Consider the following 25,621-nt stretch of genomic DNA (forward strand, 5'->3'; position numbering starts at 1 on the left):
TAGCAACTTGTTTTATTTTTGTCTGTAGAATCACACACTGAAGTTGGACACACTATTCTTTTGACACCCTATATATGATCAAAAAATAAAAGTATAAGTTTATAAGTGCATAATTAAAGTACAATTTCCGATTCTCAAAATTAATTTTATACACCCACTATTGAATATATTAACAAAAATCTACAGCGTCGCTTTTGGTCAACATAGCTTGTAGTTACAACATTGATTGATGGAAAAATAATTCAAAATTGACAATATTTCGTAATTTACATACATAATAGAATCAAGATATTTCTATTTCAATCCAAAGGCAACCAACTGAGTTCATGTTTATTTTTGTGTTCGTTATTGACTAGCATTTATTGCCGCTGTTCACAGGCAGAGAAAAAAAAATAGCGATCCCACACTTTTCTCAAACTTGTTCGTTGGAAATCGTTAATTTATTGATTAGATTTTTTCCTGCTTAAAAAAACTTAATAGACTAACTTCAATAACCGCAAAAAATTAATTTATTTTATAAAGTATAATATTGTACCTTTGAAATTCAATTAAATTGGACATTTTGCTTCTAAATTGTAGTTAATGACATTAGATTTCCATTTTTAATGCATTTAAAATACATTTTAATCAGTTGGTGTGCGTGGTTCAATACTTTGAAGATATTAAACCTTAGAAAAACAAATTGTCACGCGGCCACGCCCAAAAAAGTCTCTTTTGGTAGTTGGTGTTTCTAAAAGAAAGACGAAGACAAATACTAGCGTTAGATCTGCAAGACCAAGACCGACCAGTGCAACACTTGCCGTTTTACATGCTGCAAGACTTCCTGCAAGATTCTTGCAGCAAAAAATTGCTAGCCGCAAGACGTCTTATGCAATTATTCTTGCAGTTTACTCTAAGTGCTGCAACTCTATTGCGAGCGTTTTTCTGTGAACCTATAGTTCAGTCATTGGGGATCAAAAAAGGGGCCTGCTTGGAAAAAAGTCCGGAAGTTTTGAAACTTTGCAGGTTTATAGGTTTTGGAGCCCCTAACTAAAATCCATAAAATGCACATTTCCAGACTTGCCGCCGGCACCCAAAATCGGTATTTTGTAAATATCTCGAAAACTATGCGGTTTTTGCGAAAATTGGAAGAGAGCAAAATTAAAGAGAATAAAATTTTTCCTATAAAAAAGGTTTTATGAAAATGTTCACTAAAGTCAACGGTTTAGGCACAAAATCGCTAGAATTTTTACAATTTTGCTTAAAGTATGTTATACATAATATAGTCGATTTTCCGAAATCAAATGTCGATTAATGTTCACTAAAACTAGTTTTAGTTTAGTTTCTTCAATTTTGTCATGAAACAGTGGAGTATCATTAATTCGCTCATTAATTTATGAATAATTAATTGTCGTGCTGGACAGCATTCATTGCGAACTTACCACCAGGTTCAGCATTGGTCTGGTTGTACCAAAGATGCCGAAGAATGGGGTTGGAAGAAAACGATAACAGGCATTACTCCAGTCACAACGTTGAAAGATCCAGCTCCAAAATCCTGTAAATGCAAAACCAACAACTATGGCAAAGCCTGCGGATGCAGAAAAGCAGGATTAAAATGTTCAATGATTTGTGCATACTGCAATGGGAAATCCTGTGACAACGTCAGTGAAGTGTCTGTAGGTATCTCTCTGGCGGCTGAAGATAAAGAGTTGGACATATTGAGAGACCACCCTGATAAGCCCAGAACAGCAGACACGGTCGACTTTGACATCAATGAGCCAGATCCGTCGGGCTTGTACAGATAAGTTAAAGTTTTTAATTTATCTAGTGGAGTAGGCCTCATAGTTTTCGAGATATTCACAAAATACCGATTTTGGGCACCATCTTGGCAAGATGGCGGCGCCGGCGGCAAGTCTGGAAATGTGCATTTTATGGATTTTAGTTAGGAACCCCAAAACCTATAAACCTGCAAAGTTGCAAAACTTCCGGACTTTTTTCTAAGCAAAAATCCCCAATGACTGAACTGAACAAACAAACAAAACGCCATCAAGTAGAACAGCGCCAGCAATCAGATGACATAGTGAAGTAGCAGCAACCCGTTTTATTGTTAACTTATTTTTCTATAAAAATAAAACAAGGTCGCCATACAACAGTGTTGAGGAAGGTGTACAGGAACAAAAACCTAAACAAACAAATTGTCAGACTTTTCGAACTAAGGACATTTATTTACCTTGGAAAAACTAAAATTACTAGATTTTCCCCCACCTTGCACTTGCAGTTGCAAAAATATTTAACAGAATCGATAAGTTGCAAGCGTAAGAGTGTCGCAGCGTCTTGTGTCAGTTAAAAAACATGATTTGATAATATGGCAACATAGGTAGTAGATTAAATTTACAAGAAAGAAAAGCCAGAAAAGATTCACTGATTCTCAAAATTTTAGCAAATAATATTTTTTGTTTGGAAATTTTCAATGTAAAATAACTCGGTTATTTTGGATTTATTTGAAAAACAGTAAAGAGAAAATATGTTTCTTTTGTCGAGATCTACCAGCCCTGAAAATATTTGCACTTATTTAAGACTCACCCTGTATAATATATAGAACAATAAAAAAATATTCAGACAAATATTCTAATAAATTTTTCTTTAAAGCCTTTATTTGCCTTAAATTACTTAAAATACTTTTTACTGTATTTTCTATGCCTCTTGTAAAAATCAATTAAAAAATGCAAGACTTTTGTAGCAAGACCAAGATCAAGACAGCGTTTGCTCATCACTACATTTTCGGCTATTAAATGGTCACTCTAATCCAAATAAAACACTTAATCACCACAATACACCAAAACACTTTTACTTTACCCTGGACGCGCGTTTCGCTAACCATGTTAGCATCATCAGCAGATGATTATAAACTGAAGTACTATCTACAAGTGGAGCGTTTATATACTCGCTCAGTAGGCACCGAGTGGGCGTGGCAAAATCTAGCCAACCGAATCAGAGCCCACTGAGCGTAACAGTTAGATTTCCGCCACTACAGTAGTAGGAACCAAGAACTTGAAGGAATTGGACCGTTGTCTCTGCTCATACTATCTTTACATTTATTAATTCTGATGCTTTCATATGCATCTAATTGGCTGTAATTTGTGACTTGTTTAATTAATTTTAAATTATTAAGATCTATACAATGTTCTTTATCAACAATATGTTCGGCAACGCCAGATTTATCCGGTCTACCATATCTTATCTGAGCTAAATGTTCTTTAAATCTAGTTAATATTGATCTTCTAGTTTGCCCAACATATTTCTGATTACAATATTTACAAGATTTTATTCTTTGGATTACCTAATAATTGTTGTAATTTATTATTAGCACTATACACAAGTTTATAATTGACATTCTTAAAAATTCCTTCTAGACCACGGGATAACTAAATTTTGGTTTGGCCAATTAAATCTAATATTCCGATGAACAGACGCGGTAGAAAAAAAATTGATGAAAGATAACAAGCATGGAATGCAATTATTATTTTTAAGTACTTTCTTCGTTCACTAATTACCATTAGTGAAGTTAGGTAAAGGTATGTTCCCAAAAAATTGGTAATAAAAGAAAAACATTTTTTTAGGTACAAATAATATTTAACAATTTGAGTATAAAAAACTGAACAGGGCAATATCAAAATTACAAAAAAAACGAATTAACAGATAATTTTAAATCAATGACAAGGAATTTTGCTAAAATATAAAAATTAACATTTAAATTCAAGTCGTAACGTCAGATCAATATCGAAATTGTCAGGGTCACAAGCCAAAGGTCGAAATCGTACCACAGCTCGTACTATCTATGCAAATTAAATTTCTTCAGGAGCACTATGCAACAATATAAAAGTAAAACCCAATAAAACTGCAGTACCTATATATGCAATGTAAAATATAGAATAATGACAATAACTCAATATTCAACCAAAACATTATTGCAAACAATTATTTTTTTATTTTTCAATGTATTTTACCAATGTAAATAAAGATTTTTGCAATAAATGAGATAATCAGTTACGTAAAAATTGTTTTTGATTCTAAAAATATCATATAACATATTAAATAAAATACGATAGATAACCAGTTTACATCGGATTCTGAAAACAGGTTTTCCATATAAGTTCGTTAGAGAAAACACAGATTTACTAAACAGACTATTTTATGAACTAGTTTTATATGGAATACATTAATAGTGTGTTTTCGCTTTTTTAAAGCCCTATGAAATATAAAATTATAGATGACCTAGCGTGTACCAGCGACTTCGTTGGCGTCGAATTAATCATTTGTAATGGTGATGATAAAGCAAAGCAAGAATTTCCATTAACATAAAAACTGGATAAAATTTTCTCACATTTAGGTATGTCAGCATGAGAAAAAACAATATGGCGATATTATTATATAACTTGGTAATAAGTATTTGAGGGGTAGTTTCATCTCGTTTGAATTTGACTTTCGAAAAATCCGTTTGCCAAAAATAAGCTTTTTCGTCAAGCAGTTTAAGCAGAATCGTGGTTAATCAATTACCCAACTTTTTGGAACACCCTGTATGATTTTTTAAAAAATTTCAAAATATCTAAAAAAACAAAATAAATTATGCTTGTTCAAGCGTTTTCCCGAAAGACTAACCGTTTTTTAAATAACAAATATTGAAATATTTGAGGGGCGTTTTTACCCTCTTGGAATTTGAGATTCAAGAAACCCCTCCTTATCGAACCTCTACAACCCACAGTCAATCCGTTTGCCAAAAATCAGCTTTAAACGTCAAGCAGTTTAAGCAGAATCGTGATTACTCAATGGTCATATTTTATGAAACACCCTGTATAAATTTATAAAAAATCTTAAAATATGTAAAACAAAACAAAACAAAATATAAATATACGTGTTTAAGAGTTTTTCCGAAAAACTCACCAATTTTTAAATAAAAAATATTTTAATATTTGAAGGATAGTTTCACCACCTTAGAATTCGAGTTTCGAAGAATCCCTTCTTATCGAACCTCTACACCCTGAAGTCAATCTGTGTTCCAAAAATCAGCTTTTTACGTCAAGCGCTTTAAGCAGGATCGTGATTAATCAATGACCAGATTTTTCGAAATACCCTGTATACATTTTTAAAAAATCTTAAAATATGTAAAAAAACAAAATAAAATATACGTGTTTAAGCGTTTTTTTCGGAAACTTGACCGTTTTTAAATAAAAATATTGTAATATTTGAGGGGTGGTTTCACCCTCTTGGAACTGGAATTTCGAAAAATCCCTTCTTATCGAACCTCTACACCCTAAAATCAACCTGTATGCCAAAATTGAGCTTCTTACGTTGAGTGGTTTGAGCAGGATCGTGATTAATCAGTATGTCAGTCACTTAAGGATTTTATATATTAGTATAGATTTTAAAAAAATATTAATTTTAGATATATGACTACAAACTATGTTCCAAACACTTGTGCTTTGATTAAGGCTTGATTAAGGTTTGCAGAGCTTCAGCATTTGCCATAAAATAGCGAGTAATTTGTTGCAAAACCATATAAATTATATATCACTGTAATTACAAAACTTCAATCTATTTCCGTATTGTAACGGAATTTTAAATTATGTCTTTATTTTCGAGAAAATTTAGTCCACACAAAAGGAATATTTTTTTGATGTTTGGTCATCAAAATCTTAAAAATAAAGAAGTTGTCTAAAAATGTGCTACAATACAGATCTAGTATAATTCTTTATCTTGAAATATTCTTCTACAGTATCTCCCCGGATTGTCTTTACAAGAGGAAAAACTTTTCTATTATTGACATTTTGAGAAAAATGCATTTTTCTAAAAGAAGTATACGGTCCAACTAAGAAGGCAAGATGCCCAATCATGGCACAAAATGGCGAACTTCTAAAAGAGGAAGAGCAAATCAGAAACCGCTGGAAAAAGCATTACAGCCATATCCTTAACCAAGAAAAGAACCCCAATATGGAAGCATTCAACATAATACCTCAGTATAACAGCCTCGATGTATTAGACATTCCAATAACAGAACAGGAAATAAAGGACTCCATAAAACAGCTTAAAAACAACAAATCAGCTGGCTGTGACGCGATTCCGGCGGAAATCTATAAGTGTGCAAGTAAAGAACTTATTGGTCATCTTAAGGCTCTCTTTAATGTCATATGGGAAAGCGGAGAGGTACCTCAGGACTTTTGCAACGCGAATATCGTGAATATATTTAAGAACAAAGGAAGTGCATCAGACTGCGGAAACTACCGAGGAATTTCACTACTGGCTATCGGAGGAAAAATTCTTAAAAAATTATGTCAAACCGCCTGCACCCACATATAGAAAAAAATCCTCCCAGAATCGCAAACGGGTTTTCGCACCAACCGCGGTACCGTCGATTCCATATTCTCCATCCGGCAACTACAGGAAAAAGTAAAAGAGTAGCAGTCTAAACTTTACGTAGCATTCATCGATCTAACAAAAGCCTTCGACTCTGTGAACAGAGATGCACTTTGGGCAATTATGAAAAAGTTCGGAGTACCCAACAAATTTCTTACAGTGTGTAAAAGCCTCCATAACAGCAACAAATCAAGAGTGTCATATCCTTAGGTCATATCATGGATCACTGAGCGATCTCTTCCTAACAAACACAGGCGTTAGGCAGAGATGTGTCTTAGCACCTCTCCTATTCAATATATTCATGGCAGCGCTCTCCATTATAGTGGACAGCAAACTGCAGGAGAGAGGATTGGGCATTAGATACAGATACGACGGCGGTCTGTTCAACATAAAAAGACTCAGGGCAAAAACACGTACAAAATTCATCACAGAACTTCAATACGCTGACGATTGCGCTCTAGTTGCAAAAACTGTACAGCAATTACAAGAAATGTTGAACACATATACCTGGGCATACGAGGCTTTGGGCCTTAAGCTAAACATCGACAAAACTAAAATCATGTGCACTCCCCCGGAAGATCACAACAATGCTATAAAAATCGGAGAAGAACTACTGGAATATGTAGCGGAATTCAATTATCTCGGCAGTTTGATTTCGGAAAGGGCCAATATCGACTCTGAAATTCAGCACAGGATTAGCAGCGCCTCAAGAGCATTCTGGAAATTAAAAGACAGGGTTTTCTACAATCATGACTTGAGCACAAAAACGAAACTTGCGGTGTACCGAGCGATAATAATTCCCACCATGTTATATGGAAGCGAAACTTCGGTGCCGTACCGCCGACACATGAACGCATTAAACAAGTTGCAACAGAGACATCTTAGACAACTCTTAAGAATAAAATGGTTCCATCACGTCTCAAACGTATCGATCCTTGAAAAAGCTAACTGCGAGAGTATTGAAGTCATGATTACAAAGTCTCGCTTAAGATGGGCTGGTCACGTATGCAGAATGCAAGAAAACCGCATACCAAAATCTCTGCTTTACGGTGAGCTTGTAGACGGTAAGAGGAGGCCGGGTGAACAACTCAAAAGGTTCAAGGATATTTTCCACGAAAACTTAAAGGGAATTAACAAGCAGAATGAGTGGGAAGAGGCAGCTCACAATAGAACGGAATGGAGAAAAATTGTAAAGTCAGTTAAGAGCGACAACCAAAAATTAAAGAGGCAACAAAGCGATGAGATTTTTGAATGTCTGGAGTGCGGTAGACAGATAACATCACGTATCGTGCTTTTCAGTCCCAGAAAAAATCATGAAAGAAAACGCCTTGCGTGACCATCTTCTGATGCGTGTCAAATACTCGTCAGCGAGTAATGGCGGTATGTAATCCCGTTTGTGCGTTTTCACATTTCCATACCTTTTTAGAGAAAATTCTTAGGTTCTATTAGTAGTTTACTAGATTGTCGCGTGAGTAGGCGGCTTAAGATATTAAATTTTAAAGAAATTTACCTTTATAATAACCTGACTAGAAGTAAAGTACATATCTCAAAATGTTAGAAGATGCTTGTTTTGGAATAACTGTTCAAATAAGATTTTGAGTAACATCAAGACACTCTGTATAAACCGTAAAATCAATATAAAGGAAAATCTAGTAAATATTTAGTTGGTGCTGCTGCGTGATGGCGTTGTCGCTTTATTTATTACGTAAAATATCAACAAATATCGAACTAAAAAACGCTCCATTCCGATAGACATCCCGGAGAAAAATGCGAAGCTTTCGAAGTAATTTCGACTCGACATGCGATTATCCATGGAAATAGATCGTGGCACGCAAAGAATGACGTAACCCTTCCGTTTTCCCTTTTTGGAAATGCGTGACGACTATTTTTACATCTTATTTGCCTACAGCAAACTTATTTAAAAATATATATTTCTACAGAATATCCGAATATTCTTTGATATACTGGTCTATCGATTGTCCAGTTCCCACAAGATTTAAGAGTCTATTACGCTGTTCTTTCGAGTTTCTGTTGAAATTTTGCCACAAAAAGATTTCAAATTTTTGATTTCAGTCTAATAACTATTTAGTCAACATGTTTAATTTATGTCAATGATGACAGGTATAGATAATTTCGATTCCAAATATCTCGAGAACCATTACTCGTAGCGATTTTACCAAGAGACCTTTTTTATGTAGAAAAAGTCGTAAATGTATATTTTTTTACTCAGTAGTTTTATACAGATATGGACGAAAAGTTATTACTCTTCAAACCAGTTAAAAAATATGTAGGTGGCGCCCTCTACAAGTAGGAGTCATATCAACATGAAAATCAAATTTCTCTTGTCAAAAAACTCCCAGACACCAATTTTCATCCAAATATTCACGTTACTTCAGAAATTATTTGGAAAAAATTGAAATAAAAATGAAACTTCTACACCCTGTATCTCCGAAACTAAGCATTTTAGGACATACATTTATACGAACTTTTTTACCTATTTTTATCTGCAGAATTTTAGAATTTTAGAATTTAGAATGAGTGGGAGGGGGGTTAATCACTTCGACCTTACAGATCCATTGTGTCCCCCTTTCTTGAATCATAACTCATCATACAGTCCCAGGGCTTTGACAAAAGCCAGTATCTGGGACGGTTTTATAGAGGGTAGTTCTCCATCTCCAATATCAGTCGTACCAAAATTCATGGCACGAATGGTTGTCGTCTCGGCGCACTCAGTGATGAGGTGTACTGGTGTTTCACCATCTTCCCCACAGATATCTGCATTCGCCGTTTCTTCTTAGTTTCAATCTACTGAGGTGTTCATTGAGGGAGACAGTGTCCTGTTAAAAACCCCGTGACAATCCGAAGATTGTTCTTACTCAGACCCAGGAAGATCTGTGATTTTTCTCTTGATCATAAGCCCTCAGAAACTTCTTCTTCGAGTGTCCTAGACCATTGAAGATTTCCATTCCAGGTTGCGGATGGAATCTTCCAAGTTCTTGAGTTCCGCCTTGAGTTGGTTACCACTTGGAAAGCAGAACGGTTCTGGTCCAGTTAGTGGAGTGTTCGCTCCTTTCCTAGCTAGATTATTTGCTTTTTCATTGCCTACTATCCCTTGGTGAGCAGGCACCCAGTGTAGGAGGACTTTGTTTTCTTTGCCTAATTTATTCAGCTTCTCTATGCATTCTTTGACCAATTTCGAATTGATTTATACTGAGTTGATCGCCTTTAACGCTGCTTGACTATCAGACAAGATGGCTATTTCTTGTTTCCGATAGTTCCTATCTAAGATAAGTTGTACGCATCTCTCGATAGCGTAGATTTCTGCCTGTTGGATACTAGGGTAAGTGCCCATTGGTTCGGAGTAATTAGCTCTCGGCCCAAACACTCCGATCCCTGTTCCCGTATTGGTTTTGGAAGCATCAGAATACCAAGTTATGGTATGGTCTTTTAACTGCTGGGCAAGCGTTTCGCTCTTCCAATCCTTCTTATTGCTCAATACTACATTGACATGTTTGTCAAAGTTGTACGTTCTTGGCATATCGTCCACTGGGAGTTGCAGAAGTGGTATTTCCTTTTTGAGGGTGTTCCAAGCCCCTGATCTGACAATTCTCCCAGTACTAATTCCGTTAGTGACCATTCTAAATCTGCAGAATATGCTGCCGAAATTTCCGGAAGACAATTCAGACCACCCTGTATAAAATTATATCTGTATCTCATTTTTTTCAACAAAACATAACTGATGAGACCACAGTCTTGACTAATGATAATCCTCTACCACAAACGATACAAGTACAAAGCTAGAACAGCCCCACGTTTGTGACAAAAACGCGGGCAGAAGTGTTAGATTTAACAATCGGGAGTGCTGGTGTAATCAGTTACGTGAAACAATGGAGGGTCTCAACGGAACCCTCCCTATCAGATCACAGAATCATCGAGTTCAAATTAGGAGGAATCACACCCCAAACAGAAACTCGAAGGAATCCAAGAAAAACAGACTGGGACATGTATAACACCAATCTCGTAGACAACCTAAACCGTATAGATGCAAGTAGGGCCAGAAACCATCTGCATCTAGAATGGTACGCAAGGGAAGTCAGCGGTGCAATATTGGATGCATATGAATCTAGTTGCCCCGCAAGTAAAGGCATACAAAAAAGTAACAACAAGCCCTGGTGGAACAAGAAGTTGGCCAAACTTAGATCGGAGGTCCGACGACTCTTTAATAGAGCTAAATCCAGTGGCGAATGGCAGCTCTACAGCGAGAAATTAACTGAGTATAAGAAGGAGATAAGAAGGGCAAAGCGGTCTGACTTTAGATCCTTTTGCGAAAACATCACTACCATCTACTAAGGATTACAAGAAGCAGTCTAGCGATGGGATATATACCAACCACATGGAGAAAAGCAACAGTAATCTTCATACCCAAAATATGCAAAACTGACTGGACAAATCCCAAGTCATTTAGGCCTATTAGTCTCACATCGTTCATACTAAAAACGCTGGAGAAAGTAGTTGACAACCATATTGGAGAAAATCATCTAAAGGTTAAACCACTGCATGATAGTCATGCATATAGAACGGGCAGATCCACAGAAACTGCTCTGTACCAATTAACGGAGCTAATACAGACAAGTCTGGATAGCAAAGAAACAGCAATTTGTGCCTTCTTGGATATTGCGGGGGCGTTTGACAATATACCACATAAGGTGGTCAGGCGATCTCTAGAAACAAGAGGGGTGAACAGAACTATTATTCGCTGGTTTTGGGAAATGCTGTCAACACGAACAGCAGAGGCTCAGATGGGCACCAAAACTGTAGCTGTTAAAACAACGCAAGGAACTCCACAAGGTGGAGTAACCTCCCCTTTGCTGTGGAGCTTGGTGGTGGATGAACTACTAGATGAATTAACTCTAGCGGGAATACACTGCATTGGGTATGCAGATGACATAGTCATGATCGCTCGGGGGAAACATGAAGGCACCTTGTGTGATATTATCCAAAGAGGACTCCGTATCACTGAGAGATGGTGTAGGACTGTCGGGCTGAGTATCAACTCAGACAAAACCGCGATAGTGCCATTCACCAGAAGGCGAAGTCTGAAAAACTTGAAAAGAATCCAACTAGATGGAAAGGAAATACTGCCAACACAGGAAGTTAAATACCTGGGAATAACCCTGGACAGTAAACTCCTGTGGAACAGGCATATTAAGAACACTACCAGCAAAGCCATAAAGGCTCTCATGATATGCAGAAGACTGGCCGGAAATAGATGGGGCTGCTCCCCTAACATTTTGCGCTGGATGTATACCATGATAGTAAGACCCATGATTACTTATGGAGCAGTTGCCTGGTACACAAAACTAGAGCAACGGACGGCAAGGCTAAACCTATGCAAAGTCCAGAGACTAGCATGTGTTTGCATCACAGGAGCCATGAGAACCTGTCCAACAGCAGCAATGGAGGTCATTCTAGATCCACTGCACATTGTCATTGGTAGATATGCCAATGCGACAATGATTAGAATGGTCACTAACGGAATTAGTACTGGGAGAATTGTCAGATCAGGGGCTTGGAACACCCTCAAAAAGGAAATACCACTTCTGCAACTCCCAGTGGACGATATGCCAAGAACGTACAACTTTGACAAACATATCAATGTAGTATTGAGCAATAAGAAGGATTGGAAGAGCGAAACGCTTGCCCAGCAGTTAAAAGACCATACTATAACTTGGTATACTGATGCTTCCAAAACCAATACGGGAACAGGGATCGGAGTGTTGGGCCGAGAGCTAATTACTCCGAACCAATGGGCACTTACCCTAGTATCCTACAGGCAGAAATCTACGCTATCGAGAGATGCGTACAACTTATCTTAGATAGGAACTATCGGAAACAAGAAATAGCCATCTTATCTGATAGTCAAGCAGCGTTAAAGGCGATCAACTCAGTCTCAATCAATTCGAAATTGGTCAAAGAATACATAGAGAAGCTGAATAAATTAGGCAAAGAAAACAAAGTCCTCCTACACTGGGTGCCTGCTCACCAAGGGATAAAAGGCAATGAAAAAGCAAATAATCTAGGTAGAAAAGGAGCGAACACTCCACTAACTGGACCAGAACCGTTCTGCTTTCCAAGTGGTAACCAACTCAAGGAGGAACTCAAGAACTTGGAAGATTCCATCCGCAACCTGGAATGGAAATCTTGCAATGGTCTAGGACACTCGAAGAAGTTTCTGAGGGCTTATGATCAATAAAAATCACAGATCTTCCTAGGTCTGAGTAAGAACAATCTTCGGATTGTCACGGGGTTTTTAACAGGACACTGTCTCCTCAATGAACACCTCAGTAGATTGAAACTAAGAAGAAACGGCGAATGCAGATTCTGTGGGGAAGATGGTGAAACACCAGTACACCTCATCACTGAGTGCCGCCGAGACGACAACCATTCGTGCCATGAATTTTGGTACGACTGATATTGGAGATGAAGAACTACCCTCTATAAAACCGTCCCAGATACTGGCTTTTGTCAAAGCCCTGGGACTGTATGATGAGTTATGATTCAAGAAAGGGGGACACAATGGATCTGTAAGGTCGAAGTGATTAACCCCCCTCCCACTCATTCTAAATTCTAAAAATTCTAAGCATTTTAGAACATACATTTATACGAACTTTTTTACTTCTTTTAATCTGCAGAATATGCTGCCGAAGTTTCCGGAATACAATTCGGACCACCCTGTATATTAGTTAATATAGTCTGATTTGGATGACCCTTACTTGTTTACAGCATTATGCATGTTGTTGCCATCGCACGATCCTGGTTGATGCTTAAAGTTTTTACTAGCCTTACAAGAATATTACTTATATGATTGTGGCTCATATGTATCCGCAGTTCTTCATTGTGAGACACGTTTATAGTTAAAAGACACATACAAGAGCGTGATATAATAAGAAAAGCAAAATAATACAAGATATTAGTTTCATAAATTTACTTCAAAAAAGTGGACTTTCTCGTTATCTTCTTTAGGACATTTTCATTTATGTACGAATAGCTTGATAAATTCTCTCTCATTCTATTTAACCAACTATAATTTGAAAACTCCCTGACCTAGGCCGTAATAAATGTACAATACTTTGTCACCGTAAACCAAGACCATCGACTGACACTTTGTGGCTCAGCCTTGGCATGGGCCAATTAAATTAACTAATGAAAAATTAGGTGAATTAAAACAAAACACCGACAATAAAAAATCATTGGCGCTAAAAATAGATTTCGACGAATTCAGAAAATGGACGTTCATGGAAATAATGTTTGACAGAAATATCTACAAGGTGTAGCTACGTACAGAGAGAATCAAATGGTTTTGTTCGTTAAGCAAATTTTTGCACACTTCTTATATACTCGCCATAAAAGTTTACATTACCCTTTTGTTTTGTCATACTTTTAAAATTATCTTAGCATTCATTTTTTAGTGATCCTGTAGATTAGGTGCTTGGAAAATTGTGCAGAATACTGTTTTTCGGTAGTATAACGTTTTTTTTACAGATACTTATTCTACGGCTATTCCGTTTTGAATGAGATTTTGGGTGCCTATGATACGCCTACCTAAGCGCTTTAACATCTGACTTTCACAAAGAAACAGAAAAAGGTGTGAAACAGAAAAAGTGTGCAGTTGAAGGGTGAAAACTACCCCCACCTCTACATAAATTTTTATAGAAATATTTATAATAAGTAGAAAAATAATTCCCACAATTTTTTTTCTCAAAAACTATGCGATGTTGCGTTGTTTTACAAGCGATAAAATATGTAGTAAATACAAGAAAGACATTTTACTAAAAAAAATCAGAGAACTACCTATATATTTATTTAGAACAATCAAAGATCAAAGTATCATTAATAAAAAAAGTTTTTCCTCTTGCAAAGACAATCCGGGGACATACTGTAGATCAAAATTTGAGCACTTAAAGCTTGGAAGTTTTACTCAGGTAAAAGTGAAATATAAAGCTGAGTACGTATCACCTGCATAATAATGTTGAAAATACGATAGACTGAGAATATTATGAAATATGAATACTAAAAAATGTTAGACACAAAATAGACTCTAGAAAAAGAACAATGAGTGAAGGAAATGGGTGAGGAAGATTTCAAAAATTCGGTAATATTATTACAAAACTTGTTATTTTGTGTAACAATCCAGATTTGCAAAAAATAGCTGATAGACTTCGCATAAACATCTAATCTACCATTAATTGTGTATCACCCTGTATAGAAACGTATTCTGTCACGTTGAAGATAGTGTAAAATACTAGGTCACGGTGGACGTCTAGTTTCAACAGCTACCTAGTTATTTTCATTCCTATATAATTGAGTTACAAAGATAAACAGCTTGGAAGGCTGCTGAGGGATTTTTGTTTTCAGACGAAAACTAAACTAAATTTATATATTTTTCTCTGTACCAAAGGTACAGTGAGAGCTTTAAAAGATAGGGAGACATCATAAACACTATGTAATCTTATACTAGCTCTTTGCTTTCTGAAAAGGGAAAATATAATTTTCAGCTAAAAAGTTGCTTTATGCTAATTTTATAAAAAAAATCTTGAAAAGAGACTTTCTTCAGAATTCTCGTAAAGATGTAAATGGCACTATGTGAAACAAATTTAGATGCTCAGTGAAAAAAAAACCTTATTTTATATTTATCAGAACTAACATAATATTTACTAAATTAATTTACACAGGGTAAAAAAAAATCTTCAAAAGTAGCGTGCAAAATAGATATAGAAGTTACTTAAATTGATTTTTAATGTGAAAAATAGATGCCGTATTTAAAATAACACGGTACAAAATATATTTAACGTTTTTTAGGACTTTTTATTCAAATCCTGTATTCAATCACTGCCAATGTATTTGAATAAATACATATCATAAGTATCATAATCGAAAATATTGAAAAATTGTATTGGTTTCAATTGACTATCTGGCTAAAATTTCGAAAACAATTTCAATACATCTAGGAATATTATTCATCCATCAAATATGTAATGTTTATGTTCTACGAGATTTTATTACATTGAATATCTAAAAGTAAAAGCAACTAAACTTTTAATGGATTTCAATTATTTACTTAGCTAAAAATCGCTAACAAATTTTATGAAAAAAGAAAAGATAAAAATAAATAGTAATACATGTATTTTATATAACACTAAATCGATGATTGAAGGAAAAAAAGTGCGCAGCCTTATGGGAAAATTCGTAACACAAAAGGTGTCCGACATTACTCAGAGTCACCTTCGACGACAAACAGTGATGCAGAATTCCTATTAGAGGCAAAATATCAAAGCTATCGAAGCTTTTTACTAGTTAATTTTCTAAATACACTTGGAAACTGCGCGCTTCTCACTTGGACGCTATTTGCGCAGCATCCAAGTGTATTTGATCCAAGTACACTTTGACCGTGTCAACTAGACTTAATAATCTATTTTTTTAGAATCGTGAAGATTTTCAAATAAAACAGGCCACTTGAACTTTGTAACACCCTGTAGGGTGCAACAGTGGTAGTAGCTATTGCTAAATTAAATCTCATTGTAGCCTCATCTTTTGTGAGCATTTTGTTTTTTTAATCACCACATTATCTCTTTTTGTATTGGAGATATGCTGTTTTAAAACGAACGTCTCCGAAAAATGCTTCTCAGGCAGAAAGTTTTGTGTAAATAATCAAGGCGACGCGCGACGCGACATAGGCGAATACGGATTTATGAGTATTTGTAATATGAGAAAAACGGTTGTCAAATTAAAAAATGCCATTATCTGTAACGGATGTTGCTCGTATCGTGGCTTTAATTAAGAATGGCCGAAGTCAACGTTATGTTTGATTCTGGTCCGATACCCTGGGTCTGGGCAAAGGTCTGGGTATATTTCGAACAACAGTCCAGGACGCATGGAATCGGATAAGGAAACGGGAAATTTCACCAGGCGAGTGGATACAAGATATTAATCCCTTAAAATTTGTTTACTTTTTTTTTAATTTTCATGTTTTAGTTAGTTTTCAGGTTAAACTTACCTACGTTCTGATGTTTGATTTGTTTTTAAAGCTTTTTTTGAAGGCGTTTGTTTTAAAGCAGCGTATCTCCAATACAAACAGAGATAATGTCGTGATTAAAAAAAATGCTCACAAAAAATGAGGCTGCAATGTGATTTGATTTAGCAATAGCTACTATAGCTGCTGCACCCTACAGGGTGTTACAAAGTTTGGGGCAAAAAACTTCGTCTTATTGTTGTGCCCTGTATATGCTCAAAATAAATTCGGAATAATTATTACTGACGTAGGATCCGTTAAGAAGGAATTAATTTACAATTTAAAGAAAAAAATATCAAAATCTAATGAATTGTTCGCGAGAAATCCAACTGAAATTGGGACTAGTTTTTAGTGACCGGTTTTTTTGCCGGTGAGTGTATAATACCGCGAATATCTGCGAAACCGTTAAAAATATTGAAATAATTTAAATACAAAAAATGTTCCTTTTTTTAATTCTCTATCTAACAAAAAAATAAGAGGGAGAAAAGGTGTTTAAAAAAAAACGAAGAAAAATTATTTTATATTTTAGAAAGTTTGGCGTAGAATTTTGAACACTCTGTATGATTCAGGACTACGATATTTATAGCAAAGTAAGTACTTACCATAGTTGGTCTGTATTATAGTTTTAATTTCAAGGCATTTTTTGTATTTTTAATAATTAAAAAAAAAGATGAAATATATACAGGGTGCGTCTCAAAAGTGGCTGACCCCTATAACTTTTTTATTTTTTTAGATAAAAAAATAAGATTTGGTATCTTGACATAAATTAGGATTGATTGACGTATTCAATTGTCTTAGGTTACTTCCTGTTTCACCGGAAATGACTACATTTGATTTTTAAATGGTGCCCTCGATATATTTTTAACTTTACTAAAATCCAATCTAGAGTGTCATAACTGTGTTAAAAACACTAATTTTTAATCTAGGAACGTTGGAAAAATAAATTCTCTAATGTCTAATGTTTTAATGTCTTGTCCTGGCCAGCTAAAATATGGTATTTTTAATCATATCTCAATTTTTTCACTTGGAACGGGGGTGGATTATTGGCTTATTTAAAAAAAGGATTTTTTTACGAATAATTTGGTACCAAACACTTGGTATTTTTGAGTGAAATTGTCGTTCTGAATCGCATGTTGCAATTTCAAATGAACCATATTCGAAAATGTCAAAAGTTGACATATGATATGTCATTCTATTCAGAGTGTCATTTTTTATCGAATAAAGTAACAAAATACCGAGTGTGCCATTTAAAAATCAAAAGTTGTAATCATTTCCGGTGAAACAGGAAGTGACCGGACAATTGAATTCGTCAATCAATCCTAATTTTTGCCATATACTAACACACCAAATTTCGATTTTTTATCTAAAAAAATTAAAAAGTTAGGGGTGAGCCTTACTTTTGAGACGCATCCGGTATACGTTATTATTTAGACATCGTTTGTTATATTCAATTACAGTTTAGCATATGTTTGGGACTTGGTATTCTCAACAGTTTAAAGTTGATTACTGAAATTTCTATAAAATGGGCATCGTTGGTTTTCCCCCTACCGTTAACATATTCAAATAGTTCTCAAGAAAAATTAGTAAATAACTTTAAATAAATGACAATAGTTATAATTAGTAATAAATAACAACTTGTTTCATAGAAAAGCCGTAAATAATGATTCAACTGAATTTATCAAAATCTAGAAACCATACAGCAAATTTTTGAACTAGGTACTTTATCTCGCAATATCGCACACAATTAAGACAACAAAACAATAACGCCATATTTGATTTTTTTTATTATCGTCTAACACTGTTTTAGAATTATATCTCAAGATTACGCTTTTATCTTTGGAGATAACAGGTAGGAAATATTTCGTATAATATTTTTACTAAAGAGTAACATTGTACAATATTTCGTTTTCGTCCTTTTTTGAAAAAAAAAGATGGAAGAAAAGCCAGAGGAGGGGCCTTTGGAAATATTCAAAGAGGCGTTATTCGAAGATAATCTATCAGTAAGTCCTTTCCCTTTTTTAATTTTATTTATGTTGGTGGGCCATATTTTGCAGAACAGACGACGAATCCGAAAAAGTAGCAAAATAAGTTTTCTGCATTTACCGTTTTATGTAAAACTGGCTAGGTATTTTTACACGAATGAAGAAGGAAATTAAAGATAAAGGAGTATACTATATCCGTATTGTAGCATATTTTGAGACAACTTCTTTATTTTTAAGATTTTGATGGTCAAACATCAACAAAATATTCCTTATGTTTGGACCAGATTTTCTCGAAAATAAAGAAATAGGTTGAAGTTTTGTGATTACAGTGATATATAATTTATATGGTTTTGTAAAAAATTGCTCGCTATTTTATGGCAAATGCTGAAGCTCTGCAAACCTTAATCAAACCGTAATCAAAGCACGTGTGTTTAGAATTTTGAGTGTTGCTTAACACGACAGGATTGGGCTAAGCCTTAGGCAGATTTCCGAGATATAATATATGTTTCCTTCGGCCACACACCCGCTTTACCCGACTCCTGAGAGCGACCCGAAAGTACAGCGTAATAGACTCTTAACAAAACTTTATTATTCGTTAAAATTTCTAACTCAAACAAAAAAATTCTAATAAACATACTGCTATCTTTCTAAATGTCTTTAGGATATATTTTTATATGAAAACAAAAGAGATTAATATTTCATATTAAATATATTTAATAAGAAAATTGTATATATTTAGTTACAGATAGAAGCAGTCAACAAGACAGAAAACATAGCTAAGATCATAGGAGAAAAATCCACCCGAGAAGAACTACTTCCTTTCCTAAAAGACGTCTTAATCGAACTCCATGAAGAAGTCTTGTTAAATCTATGTGTCCAACTGAGGCAGTTTGTGCCTCTAGTGGGTGGTTTGGAGCATTCCACTATTCTGTTCGATATCCTTACCACCCTTTGCAGAACAGACGAAGTGGTGATAAGAGATGCAGCAATTGATACATTAGTTTATTTAGGAAAAGATCTGAATGGTGAGCAGGTAAAAGAGTTTATTTGGCCGGTACTGAGTGATCTAGAAGGGGATTCGTGGTTTACCAGCAAGTGTTCAACGATAGCGTTATATCCGGTAAGCTATACACTTTTATTAAATAAATGCCTTTATTGTCAAAAATGTTTTCAATTTGTAGACAAAGGTAAACTAAACAAACAAAGTAAACAAACAAGGTACACAAACAAACTTTACACAAACATTTATACTTGTTATTTTGGAAATTTTTATAAAGTAACTGACATACCTACTTTTATTTTCCAACTTTCAACTTTCCAAGGATATTAAATAGATTGTACAAATTGACTTGGATATACAGGGTGTCAAAAAAATAGTGTATCTAACTTCGGTGGGTGATTCCACAGATTAAAATAAAACCAAAAGTTCATATGAACATATGCCCTAAAATGCTACCCGGAGAAATTACAGCCCTCCAAAGATTAAATAAAAATAATATATTATGTACAGAGTGAACGTTAGTTTATATCCAAATGAAATTTTGGCAGCATATGTAGGTTAACTGAAAGCATTTTATAAAAATATATAGAATTATACAGTGTGTCGCTAAAAAAGGATACACACCGAAGTTGTGTTTTTTCTAAAGAAACACCCTATATGTCTATCGGATTCTAGGAAAAAAATAAAGGTGAGTTTTATTAAAGAAGCATATACCTAAAATCTAAGGATTTTGACATATTTCACATTTTGTGAAAATGAAGAGTAAATTTTAAATTTCGGTACAGCCACCTAAATTTTAGTTGACCTTGTATAGTCTGATATTTAATTACAGTAACCATTGTATGTTAAACCAAATTGAAATTTGACTCGAAAAGGTATACAGGGTGAGACAAAATTAATATGGGACATTAGTCACTTTTAAAAGCAAGTTACTCCTTTATTTTAAAATAACACCCAGTATATTTTTCCGGTTTTCAATGGGGAATTTATATATCTTCAAAATATTACTAAGGTTGCCTACCCCTCAGACAAAGATTTTCCCAGATATTTAAATTTTTATGATTTTGCGTCAGTAAATCTTTATTATTTGAAAAAATCTAGGTGGCTATATGATATACCTTTTGTTAATTTAACAAAAATTAAAGATTGGAGAGTAAAATACAAGGTAATAAAAAAAGACACACCGTTTAAAGCATATTATATATTACACAATTACGCAGATATAAACCTGTAATTATGTGACAAAAACTGACTTTTCTGTTAACTGCATAAAATGATTGTCTTTTCAAAAGGATCTTTTCATATATTATATCACGAGACCTATACATTTAATAGATTAAACTATTCAAATATATTTTGCGCGTGATTCTGCTTGAAAAATAGTTGAATGGAATGCACAATAATTTAATAAAACGGTTTTTATTCTAAAATTATTGTGCATGAAACTATTTTCTAAAAAGCAAAATCATGTAAAAAATGATTTGGGTAGTTTAATCAATTAAATTTATAGGTTGGGTGATATACGGCTAGATTATTTCCTGAATGACTTAGAAATGAAGCGAATGACTTAGGATGAAGCAAATAACTATAAGAATTTTATTAACTATAAAATTTAACATTTTCGTACGACATTTTTTTTACAAACAACAAATCATAAATTTATAATATTCAATTTATAATATAAATTATAATATAGTTTCAAAATGACGTCTCGTAAGTAATGTTTGTGCTTCTGCTACCTTGGTTACGCATCCCAACAATGCATCGAGGACCGTTTTGCATGTCAACATATCAAATTCTGACGTATTTTTCTCGACTTATTTGTTCAAAATAATAATATCGAATAAGGGGTTTTCACCGATTAAAATCGTTATTAAGTCATACATATGAGTTGTAAATCAATGTTTTTAAATGAACTGTTGCCAAAATCTCTCAGAATTAGTGATAAACGACAAACGACAAACAAAAAGAAAACCCAAAAGGAAGCCGAAAAAATAATGGCGGTTAAATTGGTCTTGTGATTTAATCACTTATCTAAACAAAATTTATTCGAAAAATTAGATTAGCTAGGAAATAATAATTTTAAAAGGCATATGTGTATAAAAGGCTATAGAGTTCTACCTCGAAAAGCAGCTACAATAATTTCTCTCATGTTGTCGACAATAGTTGGTCAAGTTTTTTAAACACTGTCTTTAACATATCCCCATAAAAAAAACAGACTAGATAAAATCAGGAGCATTTAAGTATTCTATTAATTGGTGAATGCACACTGCATTCACCAACTAATAGAATCATCAATTAAAAGTTATCATTTAATAAATAATAAATTGAAAAAAAAAAGACTTTAACCCCTTCTAGCTACGAAACAAAGCAGAATCTTATGCGCACTGAAAACTAGAAAATAATAATAACAATTAGAAAAAAAAAAAAAAAAAAAAAGAAATATTTTAGTACTAGGGAGAATAGCTTTTAGGCATATAGACTAAAAATAAAAACGTGGGCCCCTCTGAAATCCTACCTATGGCAAAGCAAATCTTTATACTTTGGTAGATCATGAGCTCTGCGTTCGCTGGTGAAGCCGCCACGGATGGTTATTGATTGTCAAAATTTCCAGTTACGATTATAGTGAGTCGATGCAATCCACACTTAGTATAGAAGAAAATATTACAGCAATAGTTAATGGCCCCACGTTTTTATTTTAGACTAATATGCCTAAAAGCTATTCTGCCTAGTACTAAAATATTTTCTAACTAGAAGTTTCAAAATACCTAATTGTTATATTATTTTCTAGTTTTCAGTGCACAAAAGATAAAACCGTTTAACTTAAAAGTTTTACCGATTTTTTATTTTCTTAGTTTTAGTATTTAACGGAAATGCCTATCGAATATTCCTCATTCTATTTAATTCATTTAGTGCATCATTATTACATGGTTTTTTACCTGATAATTTATTACAATCTGACGCTCAGGTGTTTCTGACGCTAACAACCTATGCTAACAACTCTCTTTGTCTCTCTCGTTGTGATGCCAGCCTAGACTCATGACGCTCAGGTGTTTCTGCCGCTAACAACTCTCTTTGTCTCTCTTTTTGTGATGCCAGCCTAGACTCATGACGCTCAGGTGTTTCTGCCGCTAACAACTCTCTCTGTCTGTCACGTTGTGATGCTAGCCTGGACTCATGACGCTCAGGTGTTTCTGACTCTACCAGCTGCCTTTGTCTCTCACGTTGTGCTATTAACCTGGCATCATGTTGCTCAGGTGTTTCTGTTGCTAACCGCTCTCTTCGTTTCTGTAGTCGACTATAGGTTTCATTTTCACTTTCTTTTGCACGTTTCGTTCTATACTTTTCTTTCGCCTTTTCGAGCGTTCTTTTTCGTTGTGTAGTAGTTTCGTTTTTATTTTTGTTTGTTTTTTCATTTATTGTTTTTATGTTGTTCCCACGAGTAATGGACATTTTAACGGCTGACCCCCCCAGAGGTCTAGTAGAGGGGCAAGGCTATAATATACAACAAGAGACGCCCAATCTTGAGGGGAAAACGCTTGCGACATTATATTTTTAGCCACCCTAATACCATACAGTCCTCAGCACGTTTTAACCTATTACCTTAACTTGGGTGGTAAAGCTACCGCTAACTACGTAGGTACATCTAATCACCTATTTTTTTATCTGTCCTTCTAACGTCATACAATCTTGGCACAACTGTTTTGGACACGACTACTCATGCCCTCACCTAATACGCCATTTTGTAACGACGTCCATCTTGGATTTTAAATTTTGTCATAATCACAGTATTCTCTAGTGTAGCCCTTTCATTTGATACCCATATTAAGGGGGTTGTGGAAAAATATGAAATCCGCCATTTTGTACCGGCGGTACTTATCTAACATTGTATTGTCATCGGAACTAAAGGTGTGTACCAAATTTCAGATCAATCTGACAACAGGAAGTTACTTAAAGTTCAATTTCTAATTTTGACCCAAATAAACAAACAAATAAATAAATACCGTACGGGTCGAGCTAAATAAAACCGTTTAATAAATCTTATTTTTACGTAAGGAATCTTCCCATGAGAGACGGCACATGTTTTTTGAAACGCCCTGTATATCACACATATTTTACTCAATTACTACGACTAGTGTATAAACTAGCTAAAAACTTCGATTAACTTGTATAATTTTTCTTGTGATGACAAATGTCAAATTTGTAATCTAGCTGGATAATTTACAAACCAAAACAAATAGAGTAAACGCCACGAATGTTTGGGAGTGATTCATCGCTTGATGAAGTTAGAATCAACACGCGCGCTATCATTTTTACATTAAAAACGTAAATTTTTACCGCAGACGTAGGTTTTTAAAGCCCGGTCTAATCATCTGCCTGCGCTCCTCCTACTTATTCTAAAATGTTACCGTGATTGACAAAGACGATACTATATTGCGTTTCTTTGATTGATTCGTTTTTGTGCGTCAGTCCGTTGGTTGGCTTGCAGTGCGACTAATGGTGCATTCCAGTTTATATTCATAACCAAATATATGTTTTGACAAGACTTTGACATTTAAAACAACAAATTACATCAGATTATATTATGATTCATTATCCATGACTTGAAACACCAAACGGCACGTGGAAATTTAAGTTTTATGTGACCTTGAACAGATTAGTTCACATCCCGTTACCAAAACCGTAGTGACACATATATACACAAACATTCGTTGGCGTTATACTATGACATAACAATAAAATTAAAAAGAAACTCTATATATATATAATATATGGTTATACTACTGAAAACAACGCGTAATCTCCAAAGGAGACTTAAGGCCCTGTGACTGCGGTTAAAGGAAAGAGTGTCAGAGAGGAAAAGAATGTAAATAGACCAGGATGGAGGGCGCCAAAGAGAGTACACAGTTTGATGGTCACAGCGAATGACCAATCCAAGCCACTAATAGCGGTGAGAATGATTAGTGAGAATCTGAGGGGGGTTAGTAAAGGAGGGGGTAAAGATTAGCAAGCTGAGGACGGGCCAGGTCATTGTTGAATTTGAGGGTATGGAAGAAGATAAAAAGAAATGCAAAAGAATTGGAAAAGGTGACTCCACTGAACATAAAATCAACGGGAAAAAACTCAATACGCTTCCAAACTTAATATAAGTAAAAATTTTATTTAAAATAAGTTTAATGATGCCAAGATTGTTTAAGTCGAGGATTTAATATTAGTTGTCTTCGTAACAATCTATAAAATATTGCATAACAAATTATACAGGATGAAAATAAAAAAAAAAAAAAAAAAAAAAAAAAAAAATTGGAAAATTTTTTAAAATAATGTCTACTCAATCTCTTTATGACTCTGCATAAGGTTTTTTCAAGATCTCATGTGAAAAGATTAATTTTTAACATTATTCTGCCTATTTAATTTATAAATGCTATTCTTTGGAGGGCAACTAAACAAAGGCTAGATGGTTGTTAAAGATGTTCATAATCACATCGATATATATTTGTATTCTGTTTTACATATTTCAATAATATCAAGAAACTTTTACGCCCGCCCATTGCACTACAATTTGAGCTTATTTTGTGAGAGTTTAAAATACGAATGCGTCTTTTCTAGACTAGCTTGATACCTTACATATCAAATATATTTATATAAAAAAGTATAAAATAAGAATTATATCATTAATCTTTATTTTTTAAATTTAAAAAAAAGTGAATATAAAAATACAGTGTAAAGTTAAAATAATAACTATTTAATTTTTTTTATAAAATAAGCCTAAAAATTAACAGAGTTTGGATAATTTGGATACTTTGTATACTCATGATTTGAAACTAAAATCTTAAACCTTAAGATATGCATATTTTGATAAAAATAGGTCAATCCTTTTACAGATATTACCCCAAACCACTAAACGAAGCCGACAAGGCAGTTTTAAGGCATAATTTCAAGATTTTCATACAAGAAGATTCGCCGATGGTCAGAAGAGGAGCAGCATTAGCTTTTGAGGACTTCATATCGGTAGTCGAAGACGAGTTTGTGAGACATGAATTTGTTCCTATGTTTTGCGACATCGCATTGGATCCTATGGTAAAACACCTTTAGTTTCACAAATAACAAAACAAAAAAAAAAAAAAAAATATTGAGAATTAAATAAAAATGTTTTTTTTTATTTATATTCTTTTATATAGA

At 34.3% G+C, this 25,621-nt stretch overlaps 1 protein-coding gene across 1 annotated transcript; it reads left to right on the forward strand.

Moving 5' to 3' along the window:
* The first annotated feature begins 18,303 nt into the window (after positions 1 to 18,303).
* On the forward strand, positions 18,304 to 19,647 carry LOC115888536 (protein phosphatase PP2A regulatory subunit A-like). Its single transcript, XM_030908284.1, has 3 exons — positions 18,304 to 18,459; positions 19,181 to 19,561; positions 19,623 to 19,647. The coding sequence occupies exons 1-3, from the start codon at positions 18,391 to 18,393 to the stop codon at positions 19,635 to 19,637; spliced, it is 465 nt and encodes a 154-aa protein (XP_030764144.1). The 5' UTR covers positions 18,304 to 18,390; the 3' UTR covers positions 19,638 to 19,647.
* The last annotated feature ends 5,974 nt before the right edge of the window (positions 19,648 to 25,621 follow it).

Source organism: Sitophilus oryzae, unplaced genomic scaffold, assembly GCF_002938485.1.
Source record: "Sitophilus oryzae breed Bouriz unplaced genomic scaffold, Soryzae_2.0 scaffold_801_pilon_pilon, whole genome shotgun sequence".
In the NCBI taxonomy this organism is placed as follows: domain Eukaryota; kingdom Metazoa; phylum Arthropoda; class Insecta; order Coleoptera; family Curculionidae; genus Sitophilus; species Sitophilus oryzae.

Bases quoted from the DNA above. Each gene is read 5' to 3' on its own strand.
- LOC115888536 (XM_030908284.1), top strand. From the start codon at position 18,391: ATGGAAGAAAAGCCAGAGGAGGGGCCTTTGGAAATATTCAAAGAGGCG. The intron at 18,460-19,180 runs GTAAGTCCTTTC...GTATATATTTAG, and splicing joins TATTCGAAGATAATCTATCA to TTACAGATAGAAGCAGTCAA.